Here is a 24,146-nt window from a genome sequence, read left to right on the forward strand (position 1 = left end):
TAAACAAGAGGGCACCAACCCCTAATGGAGTGGGCAGTGTCGGAGCTTCCATCTCACATCCTATGTGGTTCCAAACATATAGGGGGTCATTTACTATCAGACATTCGCCAGCGCCTCTTCATAACTCCAGCCCCCCCCCCTCTATCTGAATATAGAAAGTACTGTACAGGTCACCATTAAACCTAAGGCAGTTGGGGATACGTAAACCTGCCAGTGACTGGAGACGTCTATGGACATGTCTGATGCCAGAGCTTTAAGGGTGAACCTTCTCCTATTAGACAGAAATCATATAAAATAATGAAACTGTAAGTACCGTAACTTAAACAGGACAGCAGAGCCGAGTGTGTTGTAGCCATTTATGTAGTTGATGGTTATTTCAGCTGAAGAGGAAGCTTAGCTACAGCAACAACGTCCCTGGTCAGCAAGCTATTGAATAGCGGATCAATACACAGACGTCTCCCACCATGATTCTCTTATCAGGACAACGCGTAGTTAAATAACCTGCCCCTCTGCCCACAACATCCTCCGTACATCGCACCGCAACGTACTGCAGACCTCGTCGGCAGAGGAGGGGTTAAACTGATGCAAGAGGGACCTGCAAAGTGGTTAACGCAGTCACATTTTTTTAAACATTTTTCAAATACATACAATAATTTAAAATATATCATTTCTGTTCAGCAACTGAAATATTAATAATAGCTTTGGCAAAACAATTTAGACAATGGGCGTCAGATGATGCCCGCTCCCCCCGACTATTGGGGTAGGTTAGATCCAGAGTGACCAGCAGCTTCCGCCAACAACCCGTGGCTTTGCCACCCACCATTTATGGTCAGAGGTTGAGTTGTGCTTGGTGCCTTCCTTACGTGGCACAGCTGGTTGTGTAACGGAGCAAAGGGCCCACCGCCGTGCCCCCCAGTCCGTTCCTGTACCCGTCCTTTCATGCATATTTACATCACCACTTAGAAAAAGGTCGGTAAGAAAAGAGAGACACAAAGGAAGAGGAGGAGGACGGTCAAGTCTAGGGGCAGACAAAGCGACAGAGGGATGCAAGAAGTCACCAAGACGGATGGAAGGAAGATGTAAACGATGGTCGCTCGATTCACAAAAGTCTGTTTCACTGATATTGAACACAGTCAGGATATAGAAGTGGCCGAATCGGAGATAAGCTGCCCCCCCCCAATCCCGCTTCTGCCAACATTCGAGATAATACTGCACAAGTAATAAGCGTCCTCCGGGGCAATCCCGGCCCCAAGGCTACATGATGGTACAGGAAGACAGTGGATTGCGGACTTGACAGTTGCAAGCTGCACCGCAGTACTGGCGAAAGGTCTGGTAGCAACTGCGGTCTGCTTCGGTGCTCCATTGCACGGGGTTGGCCGACAGGGCCTCGGTTGGCAGCCGGTTAAGAATGCTGGTGTTCACGGCGAGGGCTGCCAAGCCATAGTCCGTAAACAGCACAGTTTCCCTCTTGCAGGTCGGGCATGAAATGAATTTGTACTTGGGACACGACTCGTAGAGAATCTGCAGGCACTCCTCGCAAACCGAATGGAGGCAAGATAAGATCCGAGGCCTCTTGTTTGTAAAATTGTACATGTGGCCACAGGTCGGACATTCTAAGGGTTCACAGGGGGTTGAGGGGTGCAGCACGTATTGGTTTACGATAACTTCATCGGAAGGAGTCTTACGATGGTAACAGATTTCGCTGCTCGCTTTCCGTTGACCAGGGTAGATTTTCTCCCGTCTCGGCGGTGGAGGCGTTCTTGGAAGACCCAAGGTGCTCGGAGAGTTCTCCAGAGTGGGCATCTCCCCGCAGGCCTGGTTGACTATAATTTCCGAGTCCGAGGGCCAGGCACGTTTGGCAACTAGGGGAGGCTCCCTCCTTGACGGAGGACCGTACCTCGGCTGAGAGTTCTGGCATTCCGAGAACTTCTCAGCCTGGATGATCTTCATGGCCTCCATTTTGATAATGACCTGCTGCCCTTTCAGACACGACATAAGAATTTTTTTCACATTACTGTCCGCAACTTTGTTTTCTCCTAGAGCCCCCTGCATGTGGCTTGAGGAAGATGCAAACGCTTACGATTAAAAAGATTGATTTGGCAGAGACTTAATTCGGGAGGAGTGAAGCTGGACTCCAGTGCCAATGTCCATCATCTCCTGCAGGATGACACAATCCCGAAGGAGATTTTACATAAACCAGTGTATAATATCCAAGAAGTGGGGTCCAAATGCAATCTCCAGATCCGGAAGCCTTGATATTTGTACAGTCTAATGTAGACCTCAGCGAGATTCCCTCAGAGGTAGAGCGAAGCAGCCGCAGAGTATCCCGCAATTTCACAGAAACACAGTATAATCCGTGCAGAACGGCTGAGGGTTACAGTAACTCCACATCAAGGGCATTGTGTACCTTGAGAACAGGTGTTCCACCTTGTTCCTTGTTATTGTTGCAGGAGGCTGGAGCGAGGTTGTAGGACGGCGCACAAATTCCTTTCTCCTGACTTCTCTCTCGCTCCCACCAACAGGTCAGTTGCATTCCAGGAGACTGATGATCACTGTACAGGGCTGGCCTAGGTCAGACCTACATCCAGACGGCTTTAATGAGGCCTCCTAATGAAGGTGCAGGAGAAGTCCTGGAGCTGGAACGTGGTTGACTTTAGGAGATGAGGGAGCTGAGTTTATGTAGATCAATCATTACCTCTGATACTGCAGAGTCCTCACGTAATACACTGTCTAGTTTCCTGCGTACCTGTGTACAAAATAAAGAAGGAGGGGAGAAGGTTAGAAACTTCAAGGAGAAAAGCAAAATGGTTCAAATCAACATTGTTCATGGTTCTGCGGATGGAAAAGACCCACAAACCGGATTCACACAGATAACTGCTATAATAATGCTGCCTAAGAACAAGACTATCACTGTTATAACACTGCCTCCTATGTCCAAGAATATACCTACTGTACTATAATACTGCCTCCTATGTCCAAGAATATAACTACTGTACTATAATACTGCTCCTATGTACAAGAATATAACTACTATAATACTGCTCCTATGTACAAGAATATAACTACTATAATACTGCCTCCTATGTACAGGAATATAACTACTATAATACTGCCTCCTATGTACAAGAATATAACTACTATAATACTGCTCCTATATACAAGAATATAACTACTATAATACTGCTCCTATGTACAAGAATATAACTGCTGTACTTTAATACTGCCTCCTATGTCCAAGAATATAACTACTGTACTATAATACTGCCTCCTATGTCCAAGAATATAACTACTGTACTATAATACTGCTCCTATGTACAAGAATATAACTACTATAATACTGCTCCTATGTACAAGAATATAACTACTATAATACTGCTCCTATGTACAAGAATATAACTACTATAATACTGCTCCTATGTACAAGAATATAACTACTATAATACTGCCTCCTATGTACAAGAATATAACTACTATAATACTGCTCCTATGTACAAGAATATAACTACTATAATACTGCCTCCTATGTACAAGAATATAACTACTATAATACTGCTCCTATGTACAAGAATATAACTACTATAATACTGCCTCCTACGTCCAAGAATATAACTACTATAATACTGCTCCTATGTACAAGAATATAACTACTATAATACTGCTCCTATGTACAAGAATATAACTACTATAATACTGCTCCTATGTACAAGAATATAACTACTATAATACTGCTCCTATGTACAAGACTATAACTACTATAATACTGCTCCTATGTACAAGAATATAACTACTATAATACTGCTCCTGTGTACAAGAATATAACTACTATAATACTGCTCCTATGTACAAGAATATAACTACTATAATACTGCCCCTATGTACAAGAATATAACTACTATAATACTGCTCCTATGTACAAGAATATAACTACTATAATACTGCTCCTATGTACAAGAATATAACTACTATAATACTGCTCCTATGTACAAGAATATAACTACTATAATACTGCTCCTATGTACAAGACTATAACTACTATAATACTGCTCCTATGTACAAGAATATAACTACTATAATACTGCTCCTATGTACAAGAATATAACTACTATAATACTGCCTCCTATGTACAAGAATATAACTACTATAATACTGCTCCTATGTACAAGAATATAACTACTATAATACTGCTCCTATGTACAAGAATATAACTTCCTTTAATACTGCTCCTATGTACAAGAATATAACTACTATAATACTGCCTCCTATGTACAAGAATATAACTACTATAATACTGCCTCCTATGTACAAGAATATAACTACTATAATACTGCCTCCTATATACAAGAATATAACTACTATAATACTGCCTCCTATGTACAAGAATATAACTACTATAATACTGCTCCTATGTACAAGAATATAACTACTATAATACTGCCTCCTATGTACAAGAATATAACTACTATAATACTGTATCCTATGTACAAGAATATAACTACTATAATACTGTATCCTATGTACAAGAATATAACTACTATAATACTGCCTCCTATGTACAAGAATATAACTACTATAATACTGCTTCCTATGTACAAGTATATAACTACTCTAATACTGCTCCTATGTACAGGAATATAACTACTATAATACTGCCTCCTATGTACAAGAATATAACTACTATAATACTGCTCCTATGTACAAGAATATAACTGCTATAACACTGCTCCTATGTACAAGAATATAACTACTATAATACGGTTATAAATTCTGTTCTTAGCATACAGTATGTGGCGGTATTCTTATGACTCGGGTACTCTGGATTATAAGGTTTGATCGGTTGGGTCATTTACATGAATAAACACTTTCAGTTCCCGTTTCTTTTGTGCTTTTGCGGTTGTTTCGCAGTAAAGATGGCGGCTGAGGGAACCTGGACAGGGGGGGCAGATCAGACAGAACGGAACGTACATTCACCGTGTCACAATGGGAACGTTCCGATCTTTCTGGAATGTTGCCGGAAATATAGCCGCCTGCTCCCAGTTCAGGAATAATAGTCACATGACTATAGAGGAAACACATTTGTTGGGTTGTTGTCGCCCATAAACATGTTCCAAGCATTGCTATGGTAACCTCGCCCCCCCCGTACGGTACCCCACCTGCTGCAGGACATGCTCAGTAATAAGAAGCTGGAAGAACCGTCTGTAAGGAGAACCAGTCCTGAGGACAATGACTCAAGTCTTTTACCCTTTAGGACTGTGTCGTTTTTGCCTTTTCTTACACCTTCACAGACAGATGCAGCAGAGCCGAGTTTCTCACTGGTCAGCCCCTGTTGGTATCACTTTGTGTTATCATTGGACAGTGGTAAACAGACTTCATTATATCAGCGCAGTGCACAAAAGAAACGACGCATGTAGCTCTGCTATATCGTACCCCACACTATTCTGAAATGTAGAATAGGCAGCTGTCCCCCCATGACATTGAACATGTCTGCTGATGTCTCATTACCTCTCAGCACTTCCACAGCGCCCCCAGCGCCATAGTGTCCCCATAATAGACAGCCGTGGTGTCCCCGTAATAGACGGCCGTGGTGCCCCCACAATAGACGGCCGTGGTGCCCCCACAATAGACGGCCGTGGTGCCCCCACAGTAGACGGCCGTGGTGCCCCCACAGTAGACGGCCGTGGTGCCCCCACAGTAGACGGCCGTGGTGCCCCCACAGTAGACGGCCGTGGTGCCCCCACAGTAGACGGCCGTGGTGCCCCCACAGTAGACGGCCGTGGTGCCCCCACAGTAGACGGCCGTGGTGCCCCCACAGTAGACGGCCGTGGTGCCCCCACAGTAGACGGCCGTGGTGCCCCCACAGTAGACGGCCGTGGTGCCCCCACAGTAGACGGCCGCGGTGCCCCCATAAGTGATCTCCCGCCTGCAGCCCTTCAGCTCTCACCCCCATGACAACTCTCCCTGTCCTGCAGTTCAGTCATCATCCCCCATCCACATCACTGCCACTAAAGCTTACTAAGGGGCAGTGCAGGGGGCACAGGACCCTCCTGGCGGGGGCTCACAGCTTCACTACGGATTTCTACTCCAGCAACAAAACCCAGAGAATCCAAAAAGTTGCAAGAAAAATCAGTAATGGCTCAGTCGCCCGGTGCCTTCCACCCATGATATGTGGCGAGTTACTGGAATACACTGCGGAGGGGGCGACGCTGGGGGCAGCAGAAGGGAAACGAATGGCCAGTGAACGGTATACGACCAGAGGAAATCCTTTACGTGTGCCGCCATCTATAGTGACAAGGTCAGCAGCATTACCCATACTGCTCTGTGTTATCAGATAAGTCCCTGCCTCTGTGACCACTGCTTTATGTCCAGCGCTGAGACCCTCCACATCCATCAATGTGACCCGGCCTCTTGTAACGCTGCCGTACTGTTCTAATCTGACCATGATAGGGCTACCGGCCCTTTAAATCTGGGAACTACCATTACAATTTATGGGGATGTTATTCTACCTTTCCATCAGAATACAAGTAATAAATATCAGAGCCGGCAGCTCAAGATGGTGAATAATCCTGGGCGACCTTGTGTAATGCTGAGAGTTGTAGTGCTAGGACAGCTTATGACCATCCATTCCCCCGGGATTGTGATCGTAGCTTTCACCGGAGCGGAGGAAATGTGTGGAAATTATATGAATTCCACACAGAAAGGGGTAACGTATAGAGATGTAGAATGGCGCGGCGTTAGCCAGAGGGGACGTGATCGACGACTGTACATGCCTGATCCGCCGCAGTTACCCAGGGAATTGGGATTGTACGCTCTTTGTGCCCCAGCACGTGGCCGCGAATACAGATTTACGGTATTCCAATCCGCCAGATCCAAGTATTGCGCGGTGCGTTTCACGGTCTCCCATGACAACCTCTGCCAGTGTATATACATCAGCCCCCCCTCCCCCCCCTTATATACCCAGACAATAGAGCGACGAGGAAACAATGGATTACACAGCTGTAACATGGGGGAGGGGGGGGGCAGCGACGGCAACAAACATGTTCTTCTTTTACTGGAAATACGTCTTGTGTCGCCCTCTCCACATTACGTCTCGGACAATGAGGCGTACGACAGGAAAGAAAGTGACTAATCGACCTCCTTTCTCCGCGCTTAAGGGCTTATTTGGTAAAACTCATCAGCCAATCAGATCGCAGCTTGTCATTTTCCCATAGATCAATCTATTAGGCGCCAATGATGAATTCTTCCCGGATTTCAAACAGAAATAGGCTCACACGGGTTTCGGGAGTAAAGATTGGCGTCTGCAAACATCATGGCGGAAAGGAACACCTATAGAAGGCGGTCAGCGCTAACCTAATCAGATGGCGAACATACAAGCGATGCACATTCATCGCATGCGGGGTTAATGGCGACACGTGAAACCGCTAACTGCCAGGTGTGACATCACTGACAGCGGGCGAAGGAATGGTGCCAACCCTTACTGACTGTACACAAATATCTGGTTGGTTGCTATGGGTTACAGCACAGACAGCGCCATTAACCACCATTACTTCCTAGATCTTGTAGGGTGATGATTTCATCAGAGACGCCGTCGCCACCTTGTATTTAGAAACTACGTTTCCTGTTCGCTTCACGCCGTCTTCTCACCTCAACTTCTCCCTTTTTCTCTTGTATATCAAGATCTAGTGCAGAGATGTATCGCCTAGTGCACTCCATCATAGGAGCCGCTTACATTCCAGCTTTCATTACCAAAATATAAGAATTCTTTTTTGTTTTTGTTTCTTTTATTATAAATAAAGTTTATTGAAATGGGCGCTGGATTGGTCCTCATGCATCCAGCCCTGGGCCTTGTTGGCCCCAGCAGCCAATCACTGTCCAGCTTTCATTTTCTAACTTGCACTGGTAGAATGAACGCTGAATTCTGATTGGCCACATGTTTTTTTTTGTGCCCATTTCAATCAACTTTATCTATAAAATACAATGCGAAGATTCCTTTGAAACGGGTAAAATAGCTGTAAACGTCAGATTGCCTTCATCGTCCCACGTCTTGGCAGTTTGCGTGTCGCACCGCTATTCCCACCTTCTCCAGATTGTATTATTTTGCACCTTCCCTCGCTCCAGAATTTCGCGACAATCTGTGAATAGCCTTGTTTGTCACTATTTGGTGGAGAATTTTCTGTAAATAATATTTTCCGGGATCTGTAGCTCGACCGCCATCGCCAGCAGCTATAGCAGACAAGCCAAAACGATCCCTCGGGGCGGGCATAACCGTGGTACACGACATAGGACTGTATGTGGGCCCCTCCACCCCTATTAGTCTTACCGGCCCCGGACCCCTTAGCGTTAGCGTGCCCACCTCCTGTGAAGACCCAGTCTCCTTGTGGCATGGACACCCCTCTTGCACTGGGATCCTGGGTTTTTCCTATACTATGGTAGGTCGGTGGGGTTCCTATAAAATTGGAGTTTAGATTGTGAGGACCGCCGGGATCGGGGACTGATGTGATTACAGTACAGCGCTGCGGGATATGTCAGTGCAATATAAGTAACAGGATAAGACCAGCACAATGGGCCTGCAAGGGATCAAGGCTCCAGGAATATGTCCTCATAGGAGACCCTGAAGAAGACTGATGGAGGAGAGGACGGGGCAAAACGTTTCCTCACCTGCTATGGTCCAGCGGCTATCCTCTGTCCACAGGGATGGGATAGCCTGGGCCGACTCAACCATCAACTCTCAGCCTCCTCTCCTCCAAGGAATGCCTGCTCAGCTTGGCCACACTTGCACTGTTATCTCCATGGGGGATAAGCGGCCTCCTGACGTTGTGGCGCCGCTTATCTCCAGAAAGGTAAAATCCAAACAGCTGAATACAGATTATGAGACCGCCTTAATCTTTGGCAGACCCCAGCAAGATCTGACCAGCCTCAGTCTGTGTCTGTGGGGAATTTAGACTGTAAGCTCTGCAGACCAGTACAGATCCACCGATACGTCAGTAGCCACAATTCACAAAAACATCATGAAATCCTGCCGCACCGTTACCGATATTTCACCACCGGCCGCATTCAACACCCTGGTCTTTGGTTCTGACATCCCATATCCTGGTTCGCCTAGAATCCCAGTGTATTTTCCGTACTGGGGGAGGGTCTTTTACTCCAGTCCACATAAATAATGAGAGTCACTGAAATTCTCCTCATCTATTGAATATGAGCCATCAACAAACCAGCAAACATGAAGGGAACGTCCATATTGGAAGGATCTGCGGCTACGTGCATGCACCTTACAATACGGGGGGCACACACCTCCTTCCCATTCCCTGCAATGTTTACCCCGGACCCCCACCCTCCGGGATGTGCACCATGAGGGTAGATGGTAGTCGGCTCCTCGCCCCCCTAGGTGCAGGCTTTGTCAGTGCATTTTGGGAGGCCACATTCTGCAAAGGTTATCTGAAAGGCAGATTAGATGCACATTGCTCTGTCACTGCTCCCCAGCCCCCCACCTCCTGCTCGCTATCCGCGCACAATCCCATATACCCCCCCATAGGGGTCACCCTACCTGCATTTAAATGAGATTGCCAAAAATAAATGCTATAAAATAGCGGATGTCATTCACCTCCATTTGGATGAGGATGGAGCTGCCGGGGAGGAGGAGAAGGAATTAGCGGCTTGTCCAGGATGTCAGCCAGGATCCTTCTCTTATCCCGTAGTAATCCGATTGCAAAAATGGGAGATTTCCAAAGTGGAACATTGTATTTATAAGGGATGTCATATAAGGAAAGCCTCTCAGGGGGAGGGGGGAGACGATAAATCCAAGATGGGTGGTCATATAGAAAACTGGGAATGTCATTGCACAAAGAAGACCTCATCCCTGATGCAAGACGGATGCAATGAGGAGTCGGTGCCCGTCACATCCCCCGTGTACCTTCACCCTGTATGCCCAGCAAATGCCAAGATAAACTTACCAGCTGTCAGCTCCGTCCTCCTCCTTGCAGTGTGCCTGGTGCCCTCCCTGTCTGCAGTGGGCTCTGCAGTGATGCAGGCTGCTCCTGTTCCTCTCAATCGCTTAGCACAAGCCCAGTGGGTTGCAGTAGCTCAGGGTCCACCCTCTGTGCAAGGCAAAGCTGTCAGTACTCAGCCTCCTCCCCAGGCCATACCCCCTTCTCATTCATCTTCTACCTATATGAACATGCTACCGTATCTACCGCTCTGCCTAGACTGCTTACAGCTGCTGGTTAATGACTAATGGGGGGGGACGGGGGACGTAGACACTGGGTCTTTATATATGCACCCCCTTCAGGAACAAGCACAGTGCTGTATTACAGTGCACAGGATTCATAGCCCGTATAATACATTTACAGATGTAGCAGAGCTTATTTTGTCCACTGTACAGTGCAGTCCTGTGTGAAAGCATATAGAATGATGAACGGACAAGTTCAGCTCTGCTAGATTTGCATAACAGCACACAGAGCGGTGCAGTGTATTCTATGATATATTGTTATAAGGGAGGCCTGGATATTCCTTGGATAATGTTCCAAATAATAGTCAATGACTGTAAGAGACTCCGGGCACAGGGGACAGCACTCGCCTATTAATACATCTATATAACATCCCCCCCCCCCCCCACTGACCGATATCAGTCTGTACAAAGACATCGTAGAAACAATCAAAGCTGATATATGTGATACATAGATAGATGTGTGAGAGGGGGAGAGAGATGGATATATGTGAGACTGCATGACAGCCAGATGCATACAGGACGTTCAGTCTTCCGACCCTTTCACGTTTTTTCACATTTTTGTTATGTTGCTCCTTGTGTTAAAATTAAAAAAAATATATATACAGTCAGGTCCATAAATATTGGGACATCGACACAATTCTAACATTTTTGGCTCTATACACCACCACAATGGATTTGAAATGAAACAAACAAGACGTGCTTTAACTGCAGACTGTCAGCTTTAATTTGAGGGTATTTACATCCAGATCAGGTGAACGGTGCAGGAATTACAGCAGTTTGCATATGTGCCTCCAACTTGTTAAGGAACCAAAAGTAATGGGACAATCGGCTTCTCAGCTGTTCCATGGCCAGGTGTGTGTTATTCCCTCATTATCCCAATTACAATGAGCAGATAAAAGGTCCAGAGTTCATTTGGAATCTGTTGCTGTCAACTCTCAAGATGAGATCCAAAGAGCTGTCATTATCAGTGAAGCAAGCCATCATTAGGCTGAAAAAACAAAACAACCCCATAAGAGAGATAGCAAAAACATTAGGCGCGGCCAAAACAACTGTTTGGAACATTCTTAAAAAGAAGGAACGCACCGGTGAGCTCAGCAACACCAAAAGACCTGGAAGACCGTGGAATACAACTGTGGTGGATGAGCGAAGAATTCTTTCCCTGGTGAAGAAAACCCCCTTCACAACAGTTGGCCAGATCAAGAACACTCTCCAGGAGGTAGGTGTATGTGTGTCAAAGTCAACAATCAGGAGAAGACTTCACCAGAGTGAATACAGAGGGTTCACCACAAGATGGAAACCATTGGTGAGCCTCAAAAACAGGAAGGCCAGATTAGAGTTTGCCAAACTACATCTAAAAAAGCCTTCACAGTTCTGGAACAACATCCTATGGACAGATGAGACCAAGATCAACTTGTACCAGAGTGATGGGAAGAGAAGAGTATGGAGAAGGAAAGGAACTGCTCATAATCCTAAGCATACCACCTCATCAGTGAAGCATGGTGGTGGTAGTGTCATGGTGTGGGCATGTATGGCTGCCAATGGAACTGCTTCTCTTGTATTTATCGATGATGTGACTGCTGACAAAAGCAGCAGGATGAATTCTGAAGTGTTTCGGGCAATATTATCTGCTCATATTCAGCCAAATGCTTCAGAACTCGTTGGACGGCGCTTCACAGAGCAGATGGACAATGACCCAAAGCATACTGCAAAAGCAACCAAAGAGTTTTTTAAGGGAAAGAAGTGGAATGTTATACAATGACCGAGTCAATCACCGGACCTGAATCCGATTGAGCATTTCACTTGCTGAAGACAAAACTGAAGGGAAAATGCCCCAAGAACAAGCAGGAACTGAAGACAGTTGCAGTAGAGGCCTGGCAGAGCATCACCGGGGATGAAACCCAGCGTCTGGTGATGTCTATGCGTTCCAGACTTCAGGCTGTGATTGACTGAAAAGGATTTACAACCAAGTATTAAAAAGTGAAAGTTTGATTTATGATTATTATTCTGTCCCATTACTTTTAGTCCCTTAACAAGTGGGAGGCACATATGCAAACTGTTGTAATTTCTACACCGTTCACCTGATTTGGATGTACATGCCCTCAAATTACAGCTGACAGTCTGCAGGTAAAGCACATCTTGTTCGTTTCATTTCAAATCCACTGTGATGATGTATAGAGCCAAAAATGTTAGAATTGTGTCGATGTCCCAATATTTATGGACCTGACTGTATATTTCCTGCATCAATCTGCACCCAGTACACCATAATGAGAAAGTGAAAAACAGAATTTTATAAATGTTTGCAAATTTATTAAAAAGGAAAAAATTACAATTTCTACTGGACATAAGTGTTATAACACTTGACATTTCGCTCCCATTTCTCTGGATCACCTCTGAGATGTTTCTCCACCTTGTTTGAAGTCACCTGTGGTAAATTCAGCGGATAGGACATGATTTGGAAAGACACAGCCCTGTCCTATATAAGATCTCACATCTGACAATGCAGATCAGAGCAGAGACCGAGCCATGAGGAGGAGAGAACTGCCTGTAGAGCTCAGAGACAGGATTGTGTGGAGGCTCAGACCTGGAGAAGGGGGCAAAAAATGTCTGCGGCACTGAAGGTTCCCAGGAGCACAGGGACCTCCATAATTCTTACATGGAAAATTGGGAACAACCAGGACTCTTCCTACAGCTGGTCACCCCTCCAAACTGTTTGGGGAGTAATTGGGGAGAAGGGCCTTGGTAAGAGAGGTGACCACGAACCCAATGGTCATTCTGGATGAGCTCCAAAGATCCTGTGTGTAGATGGGAGAAACTTCCAGAAGGTCGACCATCACTGCAGCCCCCACCAATCTGGGCTTTATGGCAGAGCGGCCGGAAAGAAGCCTCTCCGCAGTAAAAGAGACAGGAAAGCCGCCTGGTGTTTGTAAAAAAGATTTTCAAAATGTTTAGGGGAACAGGGTGCTGCTCATCACCTGCCCAATACCACCCCTACAGTGAAGCATGGTGGGGGGACAGGGAGACTGGTCAGGGTGGAGGGAAAGCTGAATGGAGCAAAGTACAGAGATCTACTTAATGAGAACCTGATCCAGAGCTCTGGACCTCAGACTGGGCAAAAGGTTCACCGTCCAACAAGACAATGACCCTAAGACCACGGCCAGGACAACACAGGAGAGACTTAGGGACAACTCTGTGAATGTCCCTGAGTGGCCCAACCAAAGCAATGAACCTAATAGAACCTGAAGATGGCTGTCCACCGACGGCGCCATCCAACCTGACTGAGCGTGAGAGGATCTGCAGAGGAGAACGCCAGAAAATCCCCAAATCCAGGTGTGAAAACCTTGTGGCATCATCTCCAAGAAGACCGGAGGCTGGAATCACTGCCAAAGGGGCTTCACCGACGTCCTGAGGAAAGGATGTGAATACTTATGTCCGAGGAAAGGGGCTGAAGTCTTATGTCCTGAAGGGGTTGCAAAATTTTAGTTTTTCCTTTTCAATGAGTTGGCAAAGACTTTGAATGTTCTGTTCTCACTTTCTTATTATGGGAACTGAGAAACCACAAAATGTGCAAAAAGTGAATGGGTCTGAAGACTTTCCGAATGCATTGTGTATAGATATGAGACCGATGGATGTATTGATAGAGGGAGAGACACATTGATATGGATTGAGGGAGAGATGCAGACAGATATGAGATAGACTGGTAACTACCACAGAGAGGGGATGGGGACGAAAAGCTACTAATTCCCACAGATCTGACAATGAGTAAGACAGACGAGGATTCAAGACTCAGAGCATCACAATTTCCTGTTAATTTTTAAAGTGTGTAGGTAATGACTGCTGATGATGTGTACAGGAAGGGGAAACAGTTGAAATTAAAGTTGCAATATATTCTACAATGTGTCTTACCCATACATGGAACTGAAAGTACAATATCATGTTAGGATAATGACGCTGACACTTGGGGTACAGGATAATGACACTGACACTCGGGGTACAGGATAATGACACTGACACTCGGGGTACAGGATAATGACACTGACACTCAGGGTACAGGATAATGACACTGACACTCGGGGTACAGGATAATGACACTGACACTCGGGGTACAGGCCAATGACACTGACACTCGGGGTACAGGATAATGACACTGACACTTGGGGTACAGGATAATAACTCTGACACCTGGGGTACAGGATAATGACACTGACACCTGGGGTACAGGATAATGACACTGACACTCGGGGTACAGGATAATGACACTGACACTCGGGGTACAGGATAATGACACTGACACTCAGGGTACAGGATAATGACACTGACACCTGGGGTACAGGATAATGACACTGACACTCGGGGTACAGGATAATGACACTGACACTCAGGGTACAGGATAATGACACTGACACTCGGGGTACAGGATAATGACACTGACACTCGGGGTACAGGATGATGACACTGACACTCGGGGTACAGGATAATGACACTGACACTCGGGGTACAGGATAATGACACTGACACTCAGGGTACAGGATAATGACACTGACACCTGGGGTACAGGATGATGACACTGACACTCGGGGTACAGGATAATGACACTGACACCTGGGGTACAGGATAATGACACTGACACTCGGGGTACAGGACAATGACACTGACACTCGGGGTACAGGATAATGACACTGACACTCGGGGTACAGGACAATGACGCTGACACTTGGGGTACAGGATAATGACACTGACACTCGGGGTACAGGATGATGACACTGACACTTGGGGTACAGGATGATGAGGCTGACACTCGGGGTACAGGATAATGACACTGACACTCGGGGTACAGGACAATGACGCTGACACTTGGGGTACAGGATGATGACACTGACACTCGGGGTACAGGATAATGACACTGACACTTGGGGTACAGGATGATGACGCTGACACTCGGGGTACAGGATAATGATGCTTATATTTGGGGTAAACAGGTGTCAGTGGGTGCTCATTTAGATGTGAGATATTTGATAGAAATCTCTGTCCAGTCTGATCTCTTCTCTGACAACTTAAATTTTTTAAATCGGAGGACATTTATATATTGACAACTGCCCCGTATAATGTAGGGGCCCCCAGCAGCAGTCATTCAGTATAATGTTTAATGAGTGACCATTATCGGTTCGCCCCTCCATCATGTCCCGGCGTTCATACAGATGGGGCAGGAGCTGGTACTGTGGTTGTAGTGCTATAGCGTCGGCACTGGAGAGGGGTAGCGGATGGTAGCGCACGTGACTGTGTTTTTCGAGGAATCCGGGGCTTTGTTCTGGCTTATAAATATTTCATCCTCTGTGTAATCTATGTCATCAGTCCTTATGGCAGATGACTATTGTCTGAGAAAACATTCTGCACGCAAAGGGAACCTCCGCATGTACGTAATATGGAACGCGCTGCCTCTTAGCAACAGACCGAGGCCGACCTGTATCCGCGCCCACTACTTAAAGGGGGTGTCCACTATAGCAACCATTATATACATTGCTCCTATGCATCTATAATAATAATAATAATAAAAAAGTAAATTTGCAAAGAATTAACTCTCCTAGAGTTTTGTGTATACAGCTCCTATGCAGACCTATGTGTTTCCATGGTTACAGAATACAAAGCCACCTTGTGTAGTCTCGTCCTGCAGTCATGTGATACTCACAACAGATGCTTTTATAACTTAACTGAGCACAATGAAAAGGTGTATCCAAGCCTACTGTGTGATACCGTCTGCTGAGCCACTGTATCTAAGCCTGTCATGTATGATACGGTCTGCTATGGTTTTGTATCTGAGCCTTTCATGCGTGACACTGTCTGCTTATCCATTGTATGTGATATATTCTGCTGAACCACTGTATCTAAGCCTGTTATCTGTGATGCTGTCTGACATGTATGCCTGTTATGTGTGATATTGTCTAAGCACTGTATCTAAGCATACTGTGCAATGCTTTGTTCTGAGTTGGTGTATCTAAACCTGTAGTGTGATACAGTCTTAGAGGCTCGCACAGTACTAAACCCCCCATCATGGATACGAGGCAATGGTGTAATGGCGGGGGCTATATCCTCTACCTGCCCGCTATGTTCTCTGTTATCAGCACATTCCTGGCCCGCGCTCATCGTCCTCCCACATCTTAAAACATTCCTCTTCTTATTAATATCTGAGCCTGTAAATAAGAAAACATGCAAGACAGACACCTTACTGCTGCTCCGTGAGGAGGAGTGCGCCGCCGGAATCTGCCTGACTCCTGAAAAGGGTTATGAAACAGACAGCCTGCTGATACACTGTATCTAATCCTATGCTGTGCGATACCGCCTGCTGATGCACTGTATCTAATCCTATGCTGTGCGATACCGCCTGCTGATACACTGTATCTAATCCTATGCTGTGCGATACCGCCTGCTGATGCACTGTATCTAATCCTATGCTGTGCGATACCGCCTGCTGATACACTGTATCTAATCCTATGCTGTGCGATACCGCCTGCTGATGCACTGTATCTAATCCTATGCTGTGCGATACCGCCTGCTGATATACTGTATCTAATCCTATGCTGTGCGATACCGCCTGCTGATATACTGTATCTAATCCTATGCTGTGCGATACCGCCTGCTAATATACTGTATCTAATCCTATGCTGTGCGATACCGCCTGCTGATGCACTGTATCTAATCCTATGCTGTGCGATACCGCCTGCTGATATACTGTGTCTAATCCTATGCTGTGCGATACCGCCTGCTGATATACTGTATCTAATCCTATGCTGTGCGATACCGCCTGCTGATATACTGTATCTAATCCTATGCTGTGCGATACCGCCTGCTGATGCACTGTATCTAATCCTATGCTGCGCGATACCGCCTGCTGATGCACTGTATCTAATCCTATGCTGTGCGATACCGCCTGCTGATGCACTGTATCTAATCCTATGCTGTGCGATACCGCCTGCTGATGCACTGTATCTAATCCTATGCTGTGCGATACCGCCTGCTGATATACTGTATCTAATCCTATGCTGTGCGATACCGCCTGCTGATGCACTGTATCTTATCCTATGCTGTGCGATACCGCCTGCTGATACACTGTATCTAATCCTATGCTGCGCGATACCGCCTGCTGATGCACTGTATCTAATCCTATGCTGTGCGATACCGCCTGCTGATATACTGTGTCTAATCCTATGCTGTGCGATACCGCCTGCTGATATACTGTATCTAATCCTATGCTGTGCGATACCGCCTGCTGATATACTGTATCTAATCCTATATTGCGTGATACACTCTGCTGAGCTGTGTATCTAAGCAGCATTGGATCAGGAAATACGATGTCCTAAAGGATTTGTTCACCCCCGGTGTTCTTTCGGACAGACCCGTCCATGTGGAGGGAATCCTACTTACCTGCTCCCAGCCGCGGGGCTCCAGCAGTGAGTGGAGCGGTGACATTGCCCCCCCCCCCCCATGGAATGCTGATGTGGGGAGATCAGATAGCTGCGGTGGCGGGGGGCCGAGAAGCTGGACCCAGGTAACCTTCCCTCCACAGGTCCAGCCACTTGGGGGAGTGAACAACCCCTTTAAGGTGGTAATAGGGATCAGTATACAACATGGGGTTTGTCCATACAATATAGGGACTTGTCCGTGGAGCTTACAATCCATGCTTTGGTGATGCTGGTAGCTGAAGGCTTCGCTCCATGATTACTAATTCATCAGGCAATTACATTAATTGCACAGAACTCGTTACCTCTCGGGCTCTTATTGATTACTGCGCAGAAGATCCGCCGGAGCCCGAGGATTTATATAGCTCCGCACAGGAGCCGCCATCTGTTTAATGCCTGGTGTAAAGAGACGCTCGCGGTATAACGGACGACTGTCAGATTTCTAGGAACAGAAACCTCCAAGCCATGTCATAGGGGTCTGCACTCTACTCTCACCATTCCGGCAGTAGCGGTGGTCCGAGATCAGCAGGAATTTATATTGAGCTCAGACCCCTCGGACACTGCTCAGAGACCTGACGCCCTCCTCGGACACTGCTCAGAGACCTGACGCCCTCCTCGGACACTGCTCAGAGACCTGACGCCCTCCTCGGACACTGCTCAGAGACCTGACGCCCTCCTCGGACACTGCTCAGAGACCTGACGCCCTCCTCGGACACTGCTCAGAGACCTGACGCCCTCCTCGGGCACTGCTCAGAGACCTGACGCCCTCCTCGGGCACTGCTCAGAGACCTGACGCCCTCCTCGGACACTGCTCAGAGACCTGACGCCCTCCTCGGACACTGCTCAGAGACCTGACGCCCTCCTCGGACACTGCTCAGAGACCTGACGCCCTCCTCGGACACTGCTCAGAGACCTGACGCCCTCCTCGGACACTGCTCAGAGACCTGACGCCCTCCTCGGACACTGCTCAGAGACCTGACGCCCTCCTCGGACACTGCTCGGAGACCTGACGCCCTCCTCGGACACTGCTCGGAGACCTGACGCCCTCCTCGGACACTGCTCGGAGACCTGACGCCCTCCTCGGACACTGCTCAGAGACCTGACGCCCTCCTCGGACACTGCTCAGAGACCTGACGCCCTCCTCGGACACTGCTCAGAGACCTGACGCCCTCCTCGGGCACTGCTCAGAGACCTGACGCCCTCCTCGGGCACTGCTCAGAGACCTGACGCCCTCCTCGGACACTGCTCAGAGACCTGACGCCCTCCTCGGACACTGCTCAGAGACCTGACGCCCTCCATCTTTATTTCTGGAGGCATGATGGAAATAAATCTGGAGAATTTTTAGAAAAAAAGATTTTTTTTTTGTATGAAATTATTGTTTTTGCCTAAAAATAGAAAGTGTAAGGCGTCAGAGCCCCTCGTCTTTCACAGCTGTTTTGTTTAAGGGCGGGGACCACCTCTGGCTGTGAGGTCAAGGGAGGTAATTTAAGAATGAGTGGAAGCTGGAACGCCTGGAATAGCGCAGCATGAAGTCACCGTGCGAGCGCTACACTAACTCCTGTGTCATAACCGCGCACAGCAGTGCTACATCCACTGTCACTGGGTGTACAAGGCAGAGCATATACTAACTCCTGTGTCATAACCGCGCACAGCACTGCTACATCCACTGTCACTGGGTGTACTGAGCAAGGGTGCTGCTGAGCATCTTACTACTGTACAGACAGAGCAGGAGCTCTGCAAAACATCTCACCCTTGTGTATACTGGCATGGACCTCCACAGAACATCTTACCCCTGTATATACTGAGCAAGAGTGCTGCAGAACATCTCAACACTGTGTATATTCTGACTAGGAGCTCTGCAGTACATCTCATATTTGTATATACTGAGCAAAAGTGCTCTGCAGAGCATCTCACTACTGTACAGACAGTTCAGGAGCTCTGCAGAACATCTCACCACTCTATACACTGTTCAGAAGCTCCACAGATCATCGCACCCCTGTATATACTGGCCTGGACCTCAGCAGAACATCTCACCACTGTGTAGACTGACGAGGAGCTCTGCAGAACATCTCACCACTGTGTAGACTGACCAGGAGCTCTGCAGAACATCTTTCCTTCTAAATGGGCCACACTGATACCCTGTGCATCATCTGGTATTGGGCGGGGAGCACGGCTGAGGCTTCTCTCTTTGGCCTCCTGTGTCAGGCCCCGCCCCCTACGGCTCTGTACTATGTATGATGTATAAGCCTCTGCTGTTCCTTTACTTTCCACATTGCGTTTCTCTTACCTGTCCACTAGGTGGCGCTTCTGATAACTAGCTGCTTTATAAGACTGTTCTGTCTGTCCCCGGGCAAGCTGGGAGACAAGTAATATGCTCGCCACAGGGACCTTCACCTGTACAGATTAGTGAATCAGTTCAGGGTCCAGGGAAAGCTGGGTGACAGCTGTAGTGATGACCATGCTGATCGTCACCAAGCTTTCCCAGAAACATCTATAACTATAGTGGAGATGATGAGGGATATACAGTCAGGTCCATAAATATTGGGACATAGACACAATTCTAACATTTTTGGCTCTATACACCACCACAATAGACAAACAAGATATGCTTTACCTGCAGACTGTCAGCTGTAATTTGAGGGTATTTACATCCAAATCAGGTGAACGGTGCAGAAATTACAACAGTTTGCATATGTGCCTCCCACTTGTTAAGGGACCAAAAGTAATGGGACAATTGTCTTCTCGGCTGTTCCATGGCCAGGTGTGTGTTATTCCCTCATTATCCCAATTACAATGAGCAGATAAAAGGTCCAGAGGTCATTTCACGTCTGCTATCTGCATTTGGAATCTGTTGCTGTCAACTCTCAAGATGAGATCCAAAGAGCGGTCACTATCAGTGAAGCCATCATTAGGCTGAAAAAACACAACAAACCCATCAGAGAGATAGCAAAAACATTAGGCCTGGCCAAAACAACTGTTTGGAACATTCTTAAAAAGAAGGAACGCATCGGTGAGCTCAGCAACACCAAAAGACCCGGAAGACCGTGGAAAACAACTGTGGTGGATGAGCGAAGAATTCTTTCCCTGGTGAAGAAAACACCCTTCACAACAGTTGGCCAGATCAAGAACACTCTCCAGGAGGTAGGTGTATGTGTGTCAAAGTCACCAATCAGGAGAAGACTTCACCAGAGTGAACACAGAGGGTTCACCACAAGATGTAAACCATTGGTGAGCCTCAAAAACAGGAAGGCCAGATTAGAGTTTGCCAAACTACATCTAAAAAAGCCTTCACAGTTCTGGAACAACGTCCTATGGACAGATGAGACCAAGGTCAACTTGTACCAGAGTGATGGGGAGAGAAGAGTATGGAGAAGGAAAGGAGCTGCTCATGATCCTAAGCATACCACCTCTTCAGTGAAGCATGGTGGTGGTAGTGTCATGGCGTGGGCATGTATGGCTGCCAATGGAACTGCTTCTCTTGTATTTATTGATGATGTGACTGCTGACAAAAGCAGCAGGATGAATTCTGAAGTGTTTCGGGCAATATTATCTGCTCATATTCAGCCAAATGCTTCAGAACTCATTGGACGGCGCTTCACAGTGCAGATGGACAATGACCCAAAGCATACTGCAAAAGCAACCAAAGAGTTTTATAAGGGAAAGAAGTGGAATGTTATGCAATGGCCGAGTCAATCCCCGGACCTGAATCCGATTGAGCATTTCACTTGCTGAAGACAAAACTGAAGGGAAAATGCCCCAAGAACAAGCAGGAGCTGAAGACAGTGGCAGTAGAGGCCTGGCAGAGCGTCACCAGGGATGAAACCAGCGTCTGGTGATGTCTATGCCTTCCAGACTTCAGGCTGTGATTGACGGCAAAGGATTTGTAACCAAGTATTAAAAGTGAAAGTTTGATGTATGATTATTATTCTTTCCCATTACTTTTGGTCCCTTAACAAGTGGGAGGCACATATGCAAACTGCTGTAATTCCTGCACCGTTCACCTGATTTGGATGTAAATACCTCAAATTAAAGCTGACAGTCTGCAGGTAAAGCACATCTTGTTTGTTTCATTTCAAATCCATTGTGGTGGTGTCTAGAGCCAGAAATGTTAGAATTGTGTTGCTGTCCCAATATTTATGGACCTGACTGTATACAGAGATGTATAGTATTAGATAGTAAGCTCCTCAGCCCAGTCTCCTCTATACAGGAGAGTCAGTGTGAAGAACACTGGTATCTCTAGGAAACCAGTATAACCAGTATCATGGGGCAGAGGGCATCAGCTATTGACGAATCCTGATACTGAGAGTGACCCCAAGGTGTGCCCCCCGGAAAAAAGCCAGGTGTATCATCTGAGATAATGTCCATGAATCTACTGTATCGAAACATATCATGTGTGATGCTGTCTGCTGAGCTGTGTATCTAATCCTATCCTGTGTGATACTGTCCTCTGAGCCGATGTATCTAATCCTCTTGTGTGCTGCTATCTGCTGAGCCAATGTATCTAAGCCTATCATCTGTGATACGGTCTCTTAAAGGGCATCTGTCAGCAGTTTTGCACCTATCACACTGACCTGTTACATGTGCGTTTGGCAGCTGAAGGCATCTGCGTTGGTCCCATGTTCATATGTGCCTGCATTGCTGAGATAGATGATGTTTTATTATATGCAAATGAGCCTCTAGGAGCAACGGGGGCGTTACCATTACACCTAGAGGCTCTGCTCTCTCTGAAACTGCTGCACCCTCTGCACTTTATTGGCAGGGCCAAGCAGTGTAAAAGTCATCACTTTTACACTGCTTGGATCTGTCAATCAAAGTGCAGAGGGTGCAGCAGTTTCAGAGAGAGCAGAGCCTCTAGGTGTAATGGTAACGCCCCCGTTGCTCCTAGAGGCTCATTTGCATATAATAAAACATCATCTATCTCAGCAATGCAGGCACATATGAACATGGGACCAACGCAGATGTCTTCAGCTGCCAAGCGCACATGTAACAGGTCAGTGTCATAGGTGCAAAACTGCTGACAGATGTCCCTAAGTATGTATCAAAGTCTGTTATGGTGATACGACCTGCTGAACATATGTATCGAAGTCTATCATGTGCGATCCTGTCTGCTGAGGTGTGTATCTAATCCTGCTGTTTGTAATACTGTGTTGAGATGATGTATCTAAGCCTGTCATGTGTGATACAGCCTCAGAGAGACATGCACAGTAGTAGCGACCACCCACAATGCTCTGGGGCAGTGTACTCGGACTGTTTATCCGGACACTGCAGACAGATGATGAGGGGAGTTGTTTGGGAAACAAAATGAAGCGTCAGCATGTGTGTAAATGAGTCGGAGCAGCGGAGCAGCAGAGCTGGATCAGTGTATTGTCTGCTACTCTACAGCAACAAAGGAGGTCTGTGCACAGACAGCCTGACGACGGCAGCCCCCCGACCAGTATAGCCCGTCACATAACTGAGAAGACCCCACTTGTGTTCCCACCCCTCACCAGTATTATATGTGCTTGCTGCCAATAAATGGAACCATCCGTTCAGATTCTGAAAACTTCTCACAGCTGAGGGTTTGTTACACTGTGTCCAATCTAGACAACCTCTGTAATCTGAGTACAGCAGCCGCCCGGATCTCTCCCGTCCTGACAGTTTTTTACAGTGTATCAGTGCAGGTAACATGTATGAGCCTGGAGTCCAAACTGTTCAGCTCCCACAGGATTGTCCAGACTGGATGCGACTGTAACAAGCCCTCAGCTGTGAGAAGGAATAGGTCAGGATGGGGTTTTAGCCTCTAGCTATAAATGAGTGTTCCCATTCACTGACAACAAGCAGAGAATACAGAGGAAGTAAAAAATAAGGGAACTTCTGAAGCTGGGCGTCCACCGGCCGGACTGCTGGCAGCTGGGCTGGTGATGTCACTTCATGCCAGGCTGCTCGGCTCAGTTGATAGGTGCCAGCCTGCCGCCCAGAAGGAGAACATGATGAAAATAGCAAAGAGACACAACAGGCCACGCCCCCAACACTAGCTCCACCCACACCATGGATGAACATATAGAGGAAAAAATAACACTCCAGACTCCACCCACTTCCTTGAAAGACATAAGTAAGACGTTCGGGTATTTTTAGTAACATTTCTAAAATGTAAAAGCTCCGTCCAGAGAGGAGGAGATGCTGCGGTGGACTACAAGTGCCAGAATGTGACACCATCAGGGGGGCTGTGCAATTATCTGAGACAGTATCACACGATATATTTGGATACACAGCTCAGCAGAGAGTATCACACATGGTAGGATTAGATACATAGCTCAGCAGACAGTATCACACAATATATTTGGAAACACAGCCCAGCAGACAGTATCACACAGGATAGGATTAGATACACAGCCCAGCAGACAGTATCACACAGGATAGGATTAGATACACAGCTCAGCAGACTGTATCACACAGGATAGGATTAGATACACAGTTCAGCAGACAGTATCACACAG

At 46.9% G+C, this 24,146-nt stretch overlaps 2 protein-coding genes across 4 annotated transcripts in view; one reads left to right on the forward strand and one right to left on the reverse strand.

Annotated features, from left to right (window-relative positions):
- Nucleotides 1–24,146, forward strand: part of LOC120978287 (cysteine-rich tail protein 1-like) — a 96,473-nt gene that overhangs the window by 44,758 nt on the left and 27,569 nt on the right. The window lies entirely within an intron of this gene.
- Nucleotides 338–10,095, reverse strand: RNF208 (ring finger protein 208). 3 transcript variants are annotated; one of them, XM_040406533.1, is made up of 2 exons: nt 9,945–10,095; nt 338–2,746 (listed from the first exon to the last, which is right to left on the reverse strand). In XM_040406533.1, exon 2 carries the CDS (start codon nt 2,050–2,052, stop codon nt 1,255–1,257), a length of 798 nt encoding a protein of 265 aa, XP_040262467.1. In that variant the 5' UTR covers nt 2,053–2,746; nt 9,945–10,095; the 3' UTR covers nt 338–1,254. The 3 variants fall into 3 exon arrangements, with proteins under 3 accessions (XP_040262467.1, XP_040262468.1, XP_040262469.1); XM_040406534.1 differs by lacking the exon at nt 9,945–10,095 and adding an exon at nt 9,596–9,711; XM_040406535.1 differs by lacking the exon at nt 9,945–10,095 and adding an exon at nt 9,539–9,664.

The sequence above is a fragment of the Bufo bufo genome, chromosome 8 (assembly GCF_905171765.1).
Source record: "Bufo bufo chromosome 8, aBufBuf1.1, whole genome shotgun sequence".
In the NCBI taxonomy this organism is placed as follows: Eukaryota; Metazoa; Chordata; class Amphibia; order Anura; family Bufonidae; genus Bufo; species Bufo bufo.

Excerpts from the sequence above, each read along its gene's own strand:
- RNF208 (XM_040406533.1), bottom strand. The coding sequence starts at position 2,052 with ATGCAGGGGGCTCTAGGAGAAAACAAAGTTGCGGACAGTAATGTGAAA.